At 36.1% G+C, this 20,536-nt stretch overlaps 1 protein-coding gene across 1 annotated transcript in view; it reads left to right on the forward strand.

Moving 5' to 3' along the window:
- ARHGEF38 (Rho guanine nucleotide exchange factor 38) overlaps positions 1-20,536 on the forward strand; it is a 135,516-nt gene that overhangs the window by 43,113 nt on the left and 71,867 nt on the right. The window contains exon 3 of the mRNA XM_008051478.1: positions 16,572-16,695. Coding sequence (XP_008049669.1) covers positions 16,572-16,695 — 124 coding nt within the window. The remainder of the gene's footprint in view (positions 1-16,571; positions 16,696-20,536) is intronic.

The raw sequence follows: 20,536 nt of genomic DNA on the forward strand, positions 1-20,536 counted from the left end.
CCTCCCTCATTCTGACATCATTTTTAAGTGATTTAAATATCCATGCAAATGACCCAAGCAACTTCTGGGTCTCTCAGTTTCTTGACTTTTTCACATCTTACAATCTTTCCTCAACCCCATCTCAGCCACTTATGGTAGGCAGAACTTGTCATTACTAACAATGTCATCCCTCAAAATCAGAATTTCAAGCTTAGTGTTTTCTAACCCCAACCCCTCTCTCAGTCCACTGCCACTGGTACCATCTCTGACAACATTTTGATGCCACCCAGCATCAAAAAGCTATCAACTCTATCACCTTTTCACTGTTCATTAGGCCTACACCTGATTTAGTTTCCATAGGTCCTTCATTATAATAACTCTTTGCATATGACCTCAATTCCCTGTTCTCTCTTTTTTTCCATTCACTCCCCTGAAACAACCTATCCTGATGAAGTTCAATTTTCCATCTACTTCACACATTTTCCCATGCAACTGAATCAGTCGATATCTGACTGGGGAAGGGGGCATATACCTTATCAAGAAGGTACCTGCACAATGAATATTTCTATACCTAACCCTGAATTGTACCCCACAATTTTAAAATAAAATTTTTTTAAATGTATCAAATATATATATATATATAAAAAAAATTCACAACCATTTTTTTTGCAAGTAGCTTCCAGTAATATCTCTGCAGAGGCTCTCACGTCTTCTTTTTCTTCACACTCCAAACACCTCTTTTTTCTTCTAATTTTCAGCTAATGTTCTTTCCATAATTTCATTGAGAAAGTAGACACAATAAAGATGATATACACATTCCCATCACCAAATCTACCCACCTACATGCAGCTCTGCCCATATAACCCGGCTTCCTCCTATTACAAGAATCAATGGTTTCTGCTTCTAATGAAGGACAACCTTTCTACTAATGCAATGGATTCTGTCCCCTCTGGCTTACCTGAGGGTTTCACTCCTGCCTGTGTCCTTTCTCTCTCTTGAATAATTAATTTTGACCTCCTTATTGAATCATTTTCGTCACCATTATCTACCATCTTAAAAAAAAAAAAAAAACTAGCCAGGCTCGGTGGCTCAGCCTGTAATCCCGCGCCTTTGGGAGGCTAAGGTGAGTGGATTGCCTGAGCCCGCTGGTTCGAGACCTGCCTGGGCAGCGAGACCACATCTCTACAATAAATCAAAAAATCAGCCAGGCGTGGTAGCGCATGCCTGTAATTCCAGCTACTTGGAAGGCTGAAGCGGAAGGATCGCCGGAGCCCAGCAGGTCGAGGCTGCAGTGGCCGGAGCAGCCACTGCACTCCAGTCTGGGCAACAGAGTGAGACTCCAACTCAAAAACAAAAAAAAAAACAAAAAACTTTCCCTTGATCCTGAGGTAGTTACCTATATTCTGTCTTTCTCTTTTTAAATTAAATTTGAAATATTTAATATGTATGAAAGCATTATGCGACTAAAGCTTATTTCAAAATAAGTACAATTTACCAGAAATCTGTCCCTGCAATGGGCTGCTAATTAATATTTTTTTAAAAACTGAAAATATAAGAAAATGTCTTCCCTTGAATTCATAGTCCACATGTGTCGAATAGAGTGAGTTTATTCAGTATGAAATGTTGCCAATTTTAAATCACCTGCTACATTGGTGAGTCAATCTGACCTCATTAAGATAAATGCCATTGCTGAGCTCATTCTTGTATATGTTCTCTAGTTTTTGTGCTTTTACTTTTTCTTTTCATGTTTTTTGCTTCCTATGTAACTCATAAGCATTCTCAGCATTGATGTCTCAGACCATGTCAAATAAAACTCTTCCATTATGGTAACATTTATGGTAGTTTATCTGGCATATTTGATTTTACTCTCAACTCTTTGAATTACAATTCTCACAATTCTAACTCACGTTTTCTGTGTATTCTATTCAAGTTCTTTATAGTTTGTTGGTGTGCTTGGTACCCCTTTGCTAGGTTTCTTTCCATGTTCTCTGTCTCTTCAGTGTGGAATATAGTTTCATTCTAATAGTCTATTTGTCCTCCCACTAAAGTAGCAGCAATTCTTTTAGGTTTCTCAAAATTCTCATGTCGGATTTGCCTTTTTCCCACTTCACTTTTAACTTTTAATTAAGTAAATAAATGACTAGGCACTCATATGACTCTTATAAACATTTATATGAGTGCTGAGGAATTGAATGATCCCACCAGTTCATTAACTACTTTACTACCTTTTTTTTTCTTTCTTTTTCTTTTCTTTTCTTTTCGTTTTTTTAGAGAGAGGGAGAGGGTCTTTCTCTGTCACCTGCGCTATAGTACAGTGGCAAAATCATAGTTCACTGCAGCCTTGAACTCCTGGGCTCAAGTAACTGATCCTCTTGCCTCAGGCTCCCAGTTGCTAGTATTACAGGCATCCCACCATGCCTGCCCAATCTTTTTTATTTATTTTTTAATAGATAGGGTCTCATTGTGTTGCCTGGGCTGGTTTTGAACTCCTGGTCCCAGGCATCCTCCTGCCTTGACTCCCAAGTTGCTGGAATTACAGTCATGAGCCACCACACCTGGCCTACACCTTACCACCTCTTCAGTGTTCATTAGCTCCTTCATATCCTCACTTCCCTTCGAACCACTTAAATACCAGGGCCTTTGCACATAGCTACCTGTCATCAGTAAGTGTCAAAATCTGTAAATTAACAATACAGTTTTTAGGTAGCCATGGGAATCATCTGCAAACTAGTCTTAGCTAAACCTGAGGCAACGTAAGTACATAGTTTACAGGTAAAGTTAGGCCAGAAGAGAACTTGAAAAGTCAACTGATTCATGTTCGCTATACAAAATCAAACTCATACCACTCCCAGTAAAAACAGTAACAAGCAAGTCATTTTATGTAAGTGAAAATTGGAAGAAGGAAGTTGAAAACTGAGGAAAGCGCTAGACTTATCTGACTTATCTGAGTGAACTTGTATGAATGAATCAGTGTACAAATAAATGATTAAATAAAGCCCTTGACTGACAGCTGTTTGTAACAATCAGATTACAAAATTTAATCTAAACATCAAGGCTTTTCTACTAATGGACCTTCACATAACTCAAACACAGAGAGTTACATCTTCTTCAATAGCAGCATTGAAAGGTTTTGCAAAGAAGGCGAAAGCTAACCACCACAGTTAGTGTTGAAACATTTAGTGGGAAAACAGGTTCTAGTTATTTATTCTCCAAACAGGGCAATAGGAGTAACTCTGTTTTTGGCAGTAAGCCAAAATAAATCAAACCAGAGCTAACTAATCTAACAATGGAAAGGACTTTATGTGTAACAAAAGGGAAAAAAAAGTGATCGAAAGGGGTAACTAGAAGAATTTAAGTACCGTACATATTTTTATTTGTCTTTTTGCTTTTTTTTTTGGTTGCTAAAAAATTCACATAGTACAAGAGCACCAAGAGGCTATAGCATCCTTCATCTACTCAGTTTTCCTCCCTAGAGACAAACACCATTACCAACTTCTTTTTACCCTTCAAGTGTGTTCTATTCATACATATATATGCTTGAACGCATACTTAGTAGATTTCATTTCTATATCAAGACTGTTGTTTATTTACTTTGAGTTTGCTTATGTTTGGTTTAATCATGTGCATTATGTTTGACATTTTGTATTTTCTGAAAAATGGTTTAAAAAAATCTATAATCAGCTACACTCTTTCAGGTCTCCTCCTGCTGCAGGAGCTTTTCTGTCTTCTTAATAACCTCCTACTTTCAGAAAAAAATCTATTATTTTGTATTAGCAAAAATTTAATTGGAATTTTCTGTTAAATTTTTGATATACTATATGGCAACATTATGTAAAGAATTTTCACTAGAAAATACATAGAATAAAATCATCCTTACATCCCTAACACTGAGAAGCAAGCAAGCACAGTAAATATTTTGGTTTATTGTCTATACAAATATATTAGAATATTTTCTGAAATTGGAATTATACCATATACGATGTCCCTTGGTATCAGAGGGGGATTGATTCTATGACCCTCCCTTTGAAAATACCAAAATCGATGGATGCTCAAGTCCCTAATACAAACTGACATAGTATTTGCATGTAATTTACACACATTCTCCTGTATACTTTAAATTATCTCTAGATTATTTACAATATCTAATACAATGTAAATGCTATATAACTAGTTGTTATACTTTATGGTTTAGGGAATAATGACAAGAAAAAAGTCTGTACATATTCATTACAGATGCACATTCTGGGGAGAAATATTTTTGATCCACAGTTGTTTGGATCCACAGACATGGAACCCATGGATATGGAGGGCTGACTGCATATCAAATGTTCCCATGAATGAGGCATGCCTGAAAGCTTCTTGTCTGCTATCTTGGAGGAAAAACAAAACAAACAAACAACAACAACAAAAAACACCTGTGGTGTTTTTAAAGCTCCCTCTCCGCCAGAGTGAGCCCATTACTGTCTTATGCAAAGGGATTAGAGTTTCAGCACATGTTCTGGAAATTCTTGAGTTTTTTATCTTGTCTTCTCTTCTGAACCTTCTCTAGTCAGTTGGGCATCCCTGGTGTCTGTGATGACACCAAAAAGCTAGTTTGCACCTATGTATGCAACCCCTAGTTATACAGTGCAGGGGCTCTGCAGCAGCCCTGCTAGACTGCTCACTTGGTTCTCAATTTTACTGCTGCTCCTTGGATGCACTCTCTGAGATGACCCTCAGTTCTGTTTGAATCCCCTGACCACCCTCCGCTCCCAGCCCAGTTCCTCAGACTCTCGTTTACTCAAAACAGGAATTCAGAAAATAAAATGTGATTAATTTTTTTCTACTTTTATGGAACAAAGGATAGAATTACAGTTATAATAGCTCACTGAAATATAAGATGAAAAGTTCAAGACAAAAATATTCTGTCTAGTAAGTTTAAAAATATACCCAGTTTTTTCTAGATACGTAGCTAGGTAGATAAATTAGGTTTCTCAAAGTTATTGCTAAAATTTTGCCCATAACAGAGGAAACCATATGTGAGCTAATCTCTTTGGTCATGAATTTTGTGTCACAGAAGGACTCTTATCCAAATTGTCTTCTCTAGTGGTCATCTTCACCAAAAGACTTTTACTCTTTCCAGAAATAATAGTCCTTCATTTTTCCTTAATAGGCAACTCTTCATAGCTCTCTGTTCACTTCCAAAATTTTCTGATTGTATTTTGAGCCTGAAACACATCTCATCTTGGCTCACTGACCACAATTTTCTTAAAGTCAACTATTTTCTAAAACCCTGTCCCTGCCATGAAATTGCCAAGAACTAAAGGAATTAAGATACTGATTTTCACCAGGTGTAGTGGTTCATGCCTGTAATCCCAGCACTTTGGGAGGCTAAGGCAAAAGGATTGTCTGAACCTAGGAGATCAAGAACAGCCTGGGTAATGTAGCAAGACCTCACGGGTTCAAAAATTTTTAAAGAAAATTAGCCAGGTGTGGCAGTGCATGCTTGGAGTCCCTGCCACTCGGAGGAAGTGAGTCTAAGAAAATCTGAGGAGGAAGAATCACCTAAGCAGGAGGTCGAGGCTGTGGTAAGCCATGATAGTGCCACTGCACCCCAGCCTGGGCAACAGAGTGAGACCTCAATTCAAAAAAACAAAAGATATTGATTTATCACAGGCATATCTTATTTATGCAAACAATTGCCACACTCTGTTCATAACATGTTCTCTGCCACCACATCAAAATCCAGTGCATATGTTCTATAGTTTTGCAAGCTGTTACCATTAGGGGAAATAGGAAAGGGTACATGGTATATCTCAGCACTATTGTTTTACAACTGCATGTGAATCCACAATTATCTCAAAATCAAAAATTTAATTTAAAATATAATGCCCTTATTATTTTCTATCTCCCTCTCTTTAACCAAATTATCCTTTTAAATGCACATGTAACAGTTTACTTGTAAGGATAGAATTTTTCCTCTGGCCTTTTATTCTCCCAAACTTTCCAATTAATTTTTTAATATTGTGACTTCAGAGACATAGAGATTACATTTTAAGCATAGGAGTACACCTTAGGTTGTTTAGAAGAAACTTTGTCATTTATAAAATGTATAATAATCTGCCATGTATCTTGGCTCTTTCTCATGCTATGCTTACAATACCAAAATTCCTTCTAGATTGTAAAACAAACTGACAGAAAAACCAAGTTCCTTTCTGTCCTCCACTTCTTATCAGATCTATCCTTCCCACTGTAGAGTTCAGGGATTCCTGAGGTCAACTCCTTAGATATAAGATGTCACAAACTTCAATGAGAGTAAAGCCAAGCTGACAATCTAAAAATAAAAGATGCCCACAAGTCTTGGCACAAACAGGGATTTTGGTCACTACATTAAATAAAAATCTGAGAAAACCAAAGCAATTGCTGTTAACTATTATTCAGATACTAGGAGAAATGACTCAAATGAAATACATTTGTATTTCTGATTTTGCTTTGTTCTAGCTTTTCTGAGCTAATATGTTAGCTTTAAAATACCACACTCTTGCTGTAAGTCTGCTTTAAATATCTATGCAGATATTCTTCAGTCTTTAGGAATATTGATCTTCATGAAGTATAAGATCACATCACAACAAATAAAACTGTGATCTATATGGCCAAGATAGAACTCCATGCCTTATTAAATTAAAGATTAATTTTCTGAATAGAATCTCAGCATTTTTTACAGTCTGGGCCATTGTTCCTCCACAATAAGGTCAGATACTTGAAGTCACATTAGAAGAGTCAGAAAAAAAATCTCAGCAAAGTTTTTCATATTTTTCCCAAAGGTGTATTACTTAAGGGAAGTTCCTATTTGTTGTAGAAGGTTATCATTGTGAAATGTTACATTTAAAAATAAAAACCACATGGTGCTGCCAACCACAGTGACTATGTTAATCCATAACATCTAACTGGCCTCCTTCTCAAGTCCTGACACTGAGTAATCACACTTCACTTACTTTCCCATTTTCCCCTGGAGAGACATTTCTGTTTTGTCATCCTGGAAAACACCTAGTTTGCTGTCAGATTGGATTCCAATTTAGTTGGGTATGAAAGTGATACATCAATATTCTGGTATGTGAAATGTATTTTACTAGGAAGGAAATCTCTTGTATTACCTTGTTCAGAAAGCCTCTTGTATTACCTTGTTCAGAAAGCCTCAGCTCAAAAAAAAAAAAAAATTAAGGATTTAAAAAATTCCTTGTACTATTATTTTATGATGGAAATTCTCCTTCTTGTTATTGTATTTATAAGCACCTACTAAGCTCCACTTTATGGCAGCTACAGTTTTCTCTAATTTTGATCATCTATAGTCCAGATTAGAACCTGCTGGGCCAGGTGACAAGATAAATAATTGTATTTCCCAGTTCAGTGCAGGGTTTGGGATGCCCAGAATTGAATAAAAGAGATGTGATAAACAAATCTGTTTCAATATCCAGAAAAGCCATCCCTTCAGCCTATGTAAGATAATTCTGTGCTCATCACCTCACTTCTCAGAGTGGAGATGCATAAATCACTATTTTAATATGTGATTTTATATGTGAAGAATAAGAAACAAAATTTCAGTGACTATGATTATTATAACGTTGCCATAAACCTCTCTAATGAAATGCCAGTGATGTTGAGGCAGCTTTACTCAAGCATAGATCAAAATAGCTGAGCATATCAGTACAGGACCATAGATTCCAGCTCAGAGAGGAAGCACATATTGGGGAGACAAATATTTTATTAACATGCACTTATTTAAGGCACTTCAGACACAGACAAGGTCAATGACTACATGAGTCAATTAATTAATCAATTTGGGGCCATTTGAATTATAAAAAGATGAGTGAAACACATTTCTTGCCATCAAAAAGCTAAGAACCCCTAGTTAGAGGTGATTAGCCTCTTGCAGCCATAGAAGATAACTTGTAATGCAAAGCAATAATTGATAAATGCAGACAATAAGTGCAATTGGAGTTCAGAGAAGGGACAGATCACTTCCAGACAGATTAACTGGGCAATATTTCATGGAGAATGTGATATTTTAGTTGAATATGCAAATTAAAAGGTTAAATGTTTGTCAAGTGCCTATTGCATGCAATGCCCGCTGCTGAGTTCTGTGTGGGTATCAAGGAAATTTATGGCATAGTCTTACCCTAAAAGAGTTTATAATCTGGTCAAGAAAATGACTAGTAAACACATTAAAATACAAATAACAATCAAAGATATATTTTAAGGCAATGCTAGAAGCGATCGTGACAGAAGGCAGTCATGATTAATTATGCTAATTAGTTATGCAGCAATTAATTGCTTTAGATATTAACAGAAGGAGGCATTCACTTCCCTGACCTATTAGTAGCATTCAACAAAACACTTCTTTCTGTCCTCCAAGACTCCACACACTGCTTGTTTTCCCCCTACCACTCTTCCTGTTGCTTCTAAATCTCCTTTACAGGCTGATCCTCCTCTCTAAAAAGTAGTTCAGGGATCAGACCATGAGCATCCTTTCTGTTTTGTCTGCATTCACTCTGTTGGGCTTGTGATCTGATTTTACAGCTTTAAATCCCATCTTCATGCTTCTGGTAATTAGAAAGATTTTATCTCCAGCCTAGATATTTTTCCTGAAGTCCTGCTTTGTTTCTGCAGTTATCCACTCAGATATCTACTTGGTTGTCTACAGAGCATCTCAAATTTAACATGTTCAAAACTGATTTTCCTTTATAACTTACTTCCCTTGTAGGCTATCTTATTTCAGAGAATGGTAGCTACATCTTCCAGTTGCTTAGACAAGAATCCCTGGAGTCATTCTTAACTTCTCCCCTTCTCTTAAACCTCATATCAGATTTATCAGAAAATTCTATTACTTGTGCCTTCAAAATTTATCCAGAATTAAAACATGTCTCACTTCCTCCATTACTTCTACTCTGTTTCAAGAACTCATTGATAACCACCTAGATTCCTACAACTACCTTGTGACCCATATCTCTTCCTCTACCTTTGCTTAAACCAGGCAGTCAGAGTGAGTCTTTTATTTATTTGTTTATTTGTTTATTTTTAGAGACAGGTTCTGGCTCTGTCATCCATGCTGGAATGCAGAAGTGCACTCACTATAAACTCCAGCTTCTGGGCTCAAGCAATCCTCCCATCTCAGTCTGCAGAGTACGCTGTCTACAGGTACATACCACCATGCTAGTCAATTTTTTAAACTTTTTTTTGTAGATATGGAGTCTTGCTGTGTTGCCCAGGCTAATCTCAAACTCCTGAGCTCAAGCGATCCTCCTGCCTCAGCCTCTGAAAGTGCTGAGATTATTGGTATAAGTCACTGCGCACAGCCTGTGAGTCATCCTTTTAAAATATCAGTGAGATCATGTCACTCTTCTACTCCAGACCCTCCAATGGCTTTCATCACACTCTGATGAAAACCTTAGATCATATGATAACCTACAAAGTCCTGTATGAGCAGCTCCCTTGTTCTCTTGACTTTATTTGTTTCTATCTTCTGGCCTCTTCCCTCTTCCTGGAACAAGCCAGGAGCACCTACTGTTTCAAGCCATTTGACTTGCTATTTTCTCTGCTTTGAATTCTCTTCCTCAAAATACCTTCATGTCTTGCTCCTTCATGTCCTTCAAGTCTCTACTCAGTAAAAATTTCCTTGACCCACTGAATCTGTCTTAGACTTCAGAAGCAGATCTAGATAAAATGATTATAAAGGGTCGTTTATTCGAGAGATGATTTCCCAGAACAGCAGTAAAGGAATAGGGAGATAAGACAGGGAAGGAAAGGAAGACAATACAGGGTACATTAATGAGCAAGTTACCTCAATAACCACATGGGCTCATAACCCACTGGAGCTTTGGGCAACTGTATAGAACACATCTCAAAGTTTTCCCATGAGTGAGATATTTATCCACTAATTCCTGTTAGACATTGACTGAGAGATGTTCCTGGAAGTGCTAATTCCTGGAACTTCTGGGCTTCCCTGTGTATAGGAAGAGCAGAAATTAGTGATTAGAGAAAGCCTGAGATAATCAGAGATACTTGCAGCGGAAGGCCTTTTACGTGTTCAAGAATATTCAGTATCAAGGGGACATGGGCGAGGCATTGTCAGTGCTGGAGCCTCCCCCAAATTTCCTATCCTTCTTTTCCTATTTTATTTTATCCCTGTGACATTTAATGTTATACCATGTGTTTTACTGATTTATTATGTTTACTTGTCTCCTTTATGAGACAGGCATGATTTTTGTCTCATTTGTTCACTGCTACATTCCAAATACCTAACACAGTGCCTGAGATGTGAGCAGAAATAAATGTTTATTGATTAGGAAAAAGCAATGAATGAATGAACAACTTCAGGTGGGATATGTAGTCCAGGAAGTCCTAGAGAAGGGATGGAATCTGCACTGAGTAAACATTGACTAGGCAGAGGCAGAATCAGGGGAGCGATCCACCAGGGGAGAACCACAGGAGCAAAAGTTGTAGGCGAGCTGGCATAAGGCAAGTCTGAAAATAAGTCGTTCCTTTTGATTGGCATAGATTTTTATAAAAATGAAAATAACTGGAGTAAGACAAAGTAGATTTTGGCCAGGCCAAACTGTCATACTGAGGAATTTGAGGTCTTTTCTGAAGGAAACTGGAAAAAAATGAATGGTTTAAAGCAGAAAAATTTATAATAGTGTTGTAAACCTAATTGAACATGTTTTAATTGAAGGTATTAGCTAAGTAGATTTGGGAAACAGGAAATAAAAATGAGTTTAGAAGCTTTTTCAGAGGCACGAATTAGGGCCTAATAGAGTTTTATAGAGTGACTAATTGTTCCAAAGTTTCCAAATTAGTTTCTCTATATTTTGACAATATAACCCAAGTCTTTATCCTGCACTTCTTCAATAATTTCAGAAAAGATCACAAAATGTACTCACCCTCCAGCTCAGAAAGGCTAATCCTAGCAGTACTGTTTGTCTTCTGAGCATCTCATATCAAATCCAAAGTAGGCAAGGATGGCAAGCCTGAAGACCACCCCAAACATCTGCCAAATAACTTCTTTTCTGCCTGTTCCTATGTCAAGACAGAAAAAAGAAATAGAGGCAAGAGTCCCTTGGTCAACTACCTGCTTTTAGCCAGGGATATCAATACAAGCACTTTACTTTTCTATGATTAGTCAAAACAAACCTTCTGTTTTACATTCATGCTGAGATTTCTATTCCAGAGCCCAGCCTTTTTTTTCTGTAAAGGAACTGACATCTCTGCACTAATAAAGGTCTGCCCACATTAGTATCTTCTGTCCCGGAATGTTTCTTGGCAGTTACCAGGTCACATAGACATTTAGCTGCAAGATTAGTTAAAGACTTGCTGTATAGCTGTGACATTGATTCAACTTGTGGGTTGACCCTATTAGCCAAGTTTAGAATCTAGTTTCACAGCAGGAAATTTCACACATACAAATCAGTAGTTTTGTGAAACCTGATAAAATAATGGCTAGTTTACCCTGAAAAGCTTTGTAATCTAGAAGCCAACTATCTGAGTAAATGCCATAGTAATTAGATAATTATCCTAGCCCTGTGACTGCCAGAGCTTTCTGCCAACATTCTCTTTTTCCTCTTGCCGCAATTTCTGTCTCACAAGCATTCTCCTTCCCAGTTTACTCACTAAAAAAATAAAACAAAACTGAGTTTTTCCTTCTCAGAATATCCCTGTTGGTTCTCTGCTTAGCACATATTTTTAAATACATCCCCAGGTTTCTTCCACTTCCACTTTACATGCTACAGGCTCACTATCTTTAGGCTTTGACGACTTCAGCACTAATCACAGAATACATCCAGGTTTGATCATAATATTGTACATGGAACTACCTTACAAGAGGGGTAGATGGCACCAGGGTTCTGTTAGACCAAGTCAGATGATAGCCCTGTATGAATTCTAATATTAATGACTAATATAACTGCAGAACACCCAGAATTGGGCTCTATTTGAACCTGGATTTACTGCCAAGCTATACCAAATTTAAAAAAATTGAAATCTTTTCTAGAAACAATATCCAGAGGAGGATTAGGTTGCTGGTAATCATGGCCCTCAAAAGCAATGCTGTTTATTTTCTTCCTCCTTCTACTATTGTTGTTTATATGTCATGTACTTTTATCTGGAACTTAAGGTATGTCACATTTATCATCAAATTAGGAGTCCAAAAATATAGTTCCAAATTGAGTTTAGGGCAGCAATAGCCAACTGAGGGTTTTAAATTCATTGGTTGTTAGAAGGAAAACAATGCTTACAATTTTCCAACAATTTTTAAAATCCTTTACAATATTCACTCACTAAATACACTTATGAAATTTATCATGAGTGTGAACAAGGCTTTACCCAGGAAAGCTACTTATAACTGAAAATTGCAATCTATCTAGATTACAAAGAGAGTAAATGGCTAAGTAAACTACAGTATTTCTACTTAATGTCTACATTTAAAATGGTGCAATTGAGAAAAAATGATGTAAAAAGATGCTCTTGTATATTGTTAAGTTAAAAAAATTTAAAACTCTAATAGAAGTATATAACTTCTTATATAGGTGTACACACAGAGAAAGACAATCTGGAGGGATATACCTAAAAATATCACAGTGGTTATTGCAGTGTGGTAGAATTACAAGAGATTGTAATTTCTTTCTTTTACATTCTTCTATGTACCCATCCTTAATTTTCTGCAATAAACATGAACTGTTTTTATGATAATTGTTTAATTTGTTTTACAAAAAGAATTTGTTCCTAGATTTCTTTTCTGTGTTCACTTTTAAAGGTGTTAGTGTTTGGAGGTCTGTAGGACACCTCAGAATGAATGGTTTTTTTCTCTCTGTGACTGGAGTTTGGGCTGATTCACCCAGTGTTCATTAAACAGAAAACCATAAGCAGGCATCTTCTAGGTGCTAACTAAGGAAGAGGTCTGGCCTCTGTCAGCAACAAGTTAAATTGTCAATGGAAACATTTGACCTTTAATATTTATGTATGTATTGAGTCTGGATCTCTTTCTGTCATCCAGGCTGGAGTGCAGTGACACAATTGACTACGCCTCACCACAGGCTTGACATCTGTTCTCAGGTGATCCTTCCACCTCAGCCTCCCAAGTAGCTGGAACAACAGGCATGCACCGCCATGCCTGGCTTATTTTATTTATTTATTTTATCTTTTGTAGAGACAAGGTCTCACTAGGTTGCCCAGGCTGGTCTCAAACTCCTGGGCTCAAGTGATCCTCCTGCCTTAGTCTACCAAAGTGATAGAATTACAAGCAGGAACCACAATTCCTGGCCTGATTTTTATGTTTTGTAAACTTGCATTACTATATACTTGCCTTGACTTAGAATAGTGTGTACTTTGACTGTTGTTTTCTTTTAAAAAATTAATTTTAATCTATTTAAAATGCAATTTAACTTAAGCTGTTAGAGCATTGCCTGTTTCTAGTAAATGATTAATAAATATAGATAGATGCTTCCTTGAATTTATATCAGTAATCATAAAATAATCTCTCAGATTTTGGGGTTTTTTTTTTGAGTTGGAGTCTCACTGTCACCCAGACTGGAGTGCAGTGGCCACTCCCGGCCACTGCAGCCTCCACCTGCTGGGCTCTGGGGATCCTTCCACCTCAGTCTTCCAAGTAGCTGGAACTATAGGCACGCGCTACCACGCCCAACTAATTTTTTTGGATTTATTGTAGAGATGAGGTCTCACCTGCACAGGCGGGTCTCGAACCCGCGGGCTCAGGCAATCCACTCACTTCAGCCTCCCAAAGGCACAGGATTGCAGGCTGAGCCACCAAGCCCGGCAATCTATCAGTTTTAAATGTCTGTATAGACCAGGCATTTGTTTATTCCCTGGCATAGCAATGATGAGATATGAATTCGTTTTATGATTCACAGAATTCCCATGGGCCCATGGTGATATGGGTGATTGAAACCAAGCCAATTAATGTTTTAATCCTTTCTGTCCTTCAGGAAGAAGTGGAATTAAAACCTATGTTTTTGTTATTTAGTATTTGTTGCACTGAGCTAAGATTATAGACAGAATGTAAAATTAGATCCTGGCTAAAAGAATTTCTAATCTAAATTAGACAGATATGCAGGATACTGACTTTGGGAAACAAATTGTAGAAGTGACAACTTGGTGAAACACTCAGGAACAAACCAGAAAATCTAAACAGAAATAGTAAAGTTCTCTATTACTAGAAACTGCTGGTAATAAATTAAGGCATAGAACTAAAAGGTCAATTTCTGATTCTAGCTCCATCCTGAACTTCTTGCATAATTTTGAACACAGGACCTCTCTTCACTCTACATTACTTCTCGTATCTTCAAAATGGTTCAACCTTTACAGAAAAGACGGGGTGATATGTGATATAATAAATATAAAACACTCTAAGTTCCTCAGTATAAAGTTTCCATAACAAAATGAAATAAAAATAGGGATACACTCTGTGAATTGCATCTGATTGTCTAGCTTATAAAGCAAGAAAATTAGGGGCTGAAATTTCATATTTTGGAAGGATTTATTTCCAAAATGATTAGAAAAAGGATATAACCAGTATGTTTAAAATAAATCCATCTACAAAAATTTGAATCATACACGTCTTTTGGAAAACATCTTGTACTATCCGAAGTTATACTTTTCTGGATATAATTAATACCCAACACATAAGGCAATTCTTTAGAATAAGTAATGTGTTAAATCAATGGTACTCAGAGATATGTGACATTTGGGCCATTGATAACAATAAATTATCATTAAGTGATAATTGTATATGTTAATTAATAATAATTTATCTTTAAATGATCATTAACAAAAAAGCCATAGAACTGTTATATGCCTTTTAGATACTGTGTGTAATATTAAATACATCTTCTAATATAGAAATTGGAAGTCTTAAACATCCGTAAATTTCAGGCAAAGGAGTCACATGTGCTCTCTCCTATTAAAGTGAATGCTTAATGCAGAAACATTTTGTGAGACACTGGATTAAAGACCCTAAGAACTAAAAGTGATTGCAATGTAAATAATTAGTATGGAGATACAGACAATTTCAGAATACAAAAAAATATATATTTCAAAACAGTTGTCTGTTATATTGAGATAAACTACTGCTCAAAATCATGGATTTGATTACAAACGTGGCTGGGATTATCTTGAGGACAAGATGGAAGATATGGTAGTGAGAAATTTCCCAAGGTGGTTGAAAGAAATGCTGTGTACTGCAAGATTATATTGCATAAATAACATTTTAAAAAGGTGCAATGTGAAGTCATGCTTCCAAGTTCAATGACAGAATATCCTTACTAAAAGAATATCTATGGCTAATATTGGGAACACCAGATGGGCCAATGTCAAAAAAGGGTAGGATAAAAAGATGAGCAGGTTACTTCCTTTCTTCCATTTAAATAGACCCAGCACATACCTAAGGAAACTGATTCTGAAAGTATGGGGAAAAAGCTGCAGTTGTTGGCTTTCATGTTCAGCATTCCTCTGGGACTGCCTCTTAACTTATATGCCGTACTACCTCTCTCGCTCATGCCCCTAACTCTGCAGACCTTATTTTAAGCCAGTAACTCTGCTTTTCATTTTTGAAGCTCCTCCAATCATTGATTTTTTTATGATTTCATTATTCACCCAAGACCTCATGCACCATAAGTCATGAGTAGAAGGCACTTACTCTTGTTCCCTGCTGTAGCCCAGAAAGAACTACACCAATATGATTATGCCCTGCCTAAGCACTATTTGATTATGGAAAGAGATATGACTTGAACTCAAGGGAAAGGTTTGGAATAAAACCCAGCAAGACTGGAGCACGTATCTTACCATATTCATATAGCTGTTGACTGTTGGCCATCTCTCTACTATAGCTGTGACAGATAGAGTCTGGCTATATTACAATTAATGGTACAAAAAAGGTTCTGAGGAAATATTTGATGAAAGGATAGATGCATGAATAAATAAATTATTGCAATCACCAGTTACAAGATATAAGATTGACACACTGGTTTTTACGGGTGTGCATGAAATTACAAAATATGATGAATCCTTCATTAGTAGAATGTGTTTCATGAAGATTTTCATATATATTTATTTCAAGAACAAACAAAACAAAACAAGGAAACAACCCAGCACATCTCCTTGTCATCACTTTTCAAACATCTGTGGTTTAAAAACAGCTTTGAAAATAGTTACTTGCCTTGACTAAGGTTTGATTTCTGCTGTATAAGCAATAAAGTATTCTAAATCCTTACATACCAGTACTACCCTCATAGAGGGCAATTAATACAAATATCAATTAGGCTCAATTCTTCTCCCCCTTTCTGGTTCTCATTGGAATATGTAGATGTACCTTCAACTCAAAACATATTCAAAATAAAGAAAAAAAACAGAAGTAACAGATGCATCATCCAAATTTCCTGGATAATAGAACTGCACGCCAGCAACCCTCAGTAAGAATGTATACAGAAACGGTTGATGGAAGCAGCATGGGCTGGCATATAAAACGCTTCCCGTTTAGCAGGAGAAAATATCCTAAATACAGTGCTTCTTTCTCCGTCAGCTGGTGCTCAATGTTTGTATTTCTTCAGATTGATAAGCTGGAGGTGGATAGCTTGTTTAGCAACATTGAATCCGTGCATCAGATATCAGCCAAGCTGCTTTCGTTGTTGGAAGAGGCCACAACAGACGTGGAACCCGCCATGCAAGTAATCGGTATGTTTATTCTCTTCTCGAGTTCTACAATACAACAGGAAGTAATATTTTAATAACCTCCCTTTGATTTGGTTTTATGTTTCTGACTTACCACGCTTCCCAGGAGATATATAAATGCCAAACCCCTCTTCAGGCTCATTGTAATTACACAAACTCTGTATTTATTTTCAAATGGGTTTGCTTCCATTTGCTGAAGTCCCTCAGAAGCACAAAACACACCATTTGCTTTTGAATTTCCAATCTTTCACTCTCTTCGCCTTCCAGATGTTCTTTAATTTTTTTAATGACTAACACTAACTTGATCCTTAAAGAATTAATTATTTAAATATTTTAATGGCTTTACTGATTTTAGTTATTTTTTTACATTTTATGTTCATAAATCATTTGCTTTTTAGATTGTAAATTTTTACATGGAGTTTACGATTTATAAAAAAAGACCTAAGTTCTATTTTTTTCATGCTTTCTCCCTTTTTCTTTACCATTTGCTTTCTAAATATGTTTTTCCACTCAGACAATCATAGACATGTTTATTCTCTTACTCTGGTAAGATTTTCAAAAATAACAATCGATAATATAATTTGAAAAGCATTGAGTCAAATTTTTATTCTCTCCCTTTCTTGGGAATTTCCGAAGGAAACTGTGCTGTAAACATCTTGAAGGCAGTGTGCAAATTTAAGATATTGTACAAATAGTATTATGCAGGCTAAGAATTCTTTTTAAAATTATAATCTTTCTATTTCATATAAAATATACAATATACGCTCATTACAAAAATATTAAAACAATTCAGAAGCACATAGAGTAATAGTAAAAAATATTTTTCACATACCTCTACAATGTCACTGTCTTCCCCACAGATTTGAGGTGGATCCTTTCTTTGAGCTATGCACATATAAACATTAAAAACCACCTCATATCTTTGCTGATTATGTCTTTGTTACCTTTTATTTGTGAGTTATAAAGTTGACATGAAATTGGTCTCATTTAGTATTTATGGAAGCCTAAAGTTTAGTAAGCCAGGCTGATATTCTAGAAAAGTGAAAGAATTGACTTGACAAGTTGCAGTTTTTACAGACTTAAAGGTCAGACTACTGAAAAAGTGTTCTCCCACAGACAGATTCAAATTTAATTGTTCTTTGTCATTAAGCAGCCTTAATAAATTGTAAAAATACATTCTAAAAGGAGGACTCCACTCATTACCACTTTAGTATGGATTAATTGACCATTTATTTATTAATTCAATGAATTGTTATAAAGTAGCAGCGTATTCAAATGATAAGGTGCTGTCTATCATTTTGGGATATCAAAAGATAAAAAAAATCAACTCTGTTCTTCAAAAACTTTCAATCAAACAGTTCCTTGAACTGAAGATATGTGCGTAATATACTATCAGAGTGGTTTTTACACAACTGAAGGATCTCAGAGGATAAAGAGAATATTTCTAGATGAAGAATCAAAGAAGGATTCTTGAAATGTTACTTTGGCTTAAAGGTATAGGTAAGATTTCCACAAGTAGGGTGCAGGTTGGGGAGAAGATTCTAAATTGAAATGACAGCATACACTACAAATGCCAAAGGCCAAGTCTGTTTACGAAATGGTGAGTGACCAAACTGGAATAAATAACTGATGTAAGAGAGAAGTGAGAAATTATTCTGGAAGTGCAGAACAGGTACAGACTGCACTTGGAATTGAAGTCTGGAATTTGCTCTACAGGTAGTGAGGAGACTTTGAAAGATTTTTCAGAAAGGGTGTGATGAGACCCAAGTTTCTGGAGAAAGAAAAGTATGGTAGGTATGAAGAGAATGGATAGAAGAAGAAATTGAGTCCTAGACTGGTAAATAAGTTGTTATAAATAACATAGGCATAGGGTAACAAGCATCTATGCTGCGGTGGATACAGTGACAATAGAAAACAAGATGTCATTTCAAGAGATGTGTAGAAGAAAGTATAAACAAGATGTAGTGGTTAGATCATATGGTGAAGTCAAAGACAATTCCAGGTTTGAGGTGACTATGTATCCTGGTTTGTCTAGAACATACTGGTTTTAGCCTATTGTGTAAGCATTTAGTCCAATATAACATTTGTCCTGGATTTTTCCTTTTTAAAGAAGTTTCATTTTTAATTTCATTACAAGAGGTTTTATGAGACCTTTACATTGCCCTTCAACTTCTGACATAGTCTCTTTTAGTGGTGTAAGGGAATGTGTACAGTTAATAGAGTTATCATTATAACATCTGGTAAACTCTGAAACATAGCTTACCTCTATTTTCCCAACATTTTCTAGTTTCAAGAAAATGTACATCTTCTTTTGAATGGCCACATAATGGCATATTTCACTGGCTGATGATATAATGGCATTTGGACACGAGCAACTAGAAATAACTGACGCCTTCCTGTTCTGGTGGTACTGGGAGATGTATTTGATGCTACAGACCCTGCCATCCACTAAGTGCAGCAGCCAGCTGTGTCATAATCCATGGAGGGTGCCCTTGCCATGGCCTGGGAGAGGCATGAAACCACCAGGATGCCCATGAATGGGATTAATGAAACATTATAGAAATGAAATATGCATGGAAAATAGAAGCTTAATAGTTCAGCTACAGAGCTTCTGGATTCTCTTGCTATAGTAATTTGGTTATCTTTTGCATGATATAAATCTACAACTGCAACTCTTTTTTATTGTTTGATTATGTGTTATTTTATTTTGGGTTAAACCCTTTCGAAAGCAAGGGGTGTTTAATAAAAAATATTGATTTTCTATTTCTCAAGAAAGTTGATGATGAACATATAACATACAAAAATACCATCCACCAAAGGGTCACAACTGCTATCACTGACCATGAGACAACCAGAAGACAGATGTTGTCTATGTCAAAAGTTAGTCACTATTTTTAAAAGCTATGCTCAAAGTAAGTGATTTTACACATACAGCTGCTTAAGGTGTGTTTTCAGACCACTCCATGCAGCATGACTTTTTGTTTAGGTCAAATAACAGTTATCCTAAAAAATTTCATTCATTTTTCATTCCGAGTTTCCTTGGACTTATGAGAAATGTAAAGCAGTGGCTACTAATGAGTTGGCACATTAGCAGAAGAGTTTTATAGTTTAATGATGACAGTTGTATATCTGTGTGAGCAGATGACTCAAACAGGCAATCAGTTCATTCCAACAGTGGTTCAAATTTTTAAAATCCAAATCACAGGACCAAAGGAAAGTTTTTGGAAATTTATTGTGTTGAAGGTGAATTATCTGACTTTATTGTAAATGATACTATTAGTTTAATTTAAAACTTAAACATTGTGAATGCAAATGATAGCATGAATACAAAAAGGGTATAGCACAGCATCACAGTAGAGCAATGTTTGTATTAAAATAAAAATCTATGGAGCAGAAGCATACTTGAAAATGAAAAATGATTGTGATGTATATAAAATGAAGCTGTGGTATTTTATTAATTGAAATGAAAACTATAGCAAAGTTTCCACATACTTTTATACACACAAAATTAGAATAACTATATCTGGAGGATAAAGTTGATGCTGTTTCAAAACTAATCTTATGCATGACAGTACACACTTTCTTTGCTGCTGGTCCTTAATCAATTTTTAGAAACGTTCGATTCTTTGAAGTACCACTTTATAAATCAACAAAAGTGTCCCACAATAGCATTGGGCTATTTTTGTAAACAAGGCCTCTGAAATTAAGTTGCAAGTTGTTGAAAACTCAGTTGGAAGTCCTTAGCTAATCTTAGCTAAGGGAGGGAACATAACTTCAGATGTTTAATTTTTAACAAAAAACAAATTATTGAAAACACAATTGCAAACAGGAAGACACTGAAATG

This window comes from Carlito syrichta, unplaced genomic scaffold (assembly GCF_000164805.1).
Source record: "Carlito syrichta isolate Samal-C Ts95f unplaced genomic scaffold, Tarsius_syrichta-2.0.1 Scaffold176108, whole genome shotgun sequence".
NCBI classification, from domain to species: Eukaryota; Metazoa; Chordata; class Mammalia; order Primates; family Tarsiidae; genus Carlito; species Carlito syrichta.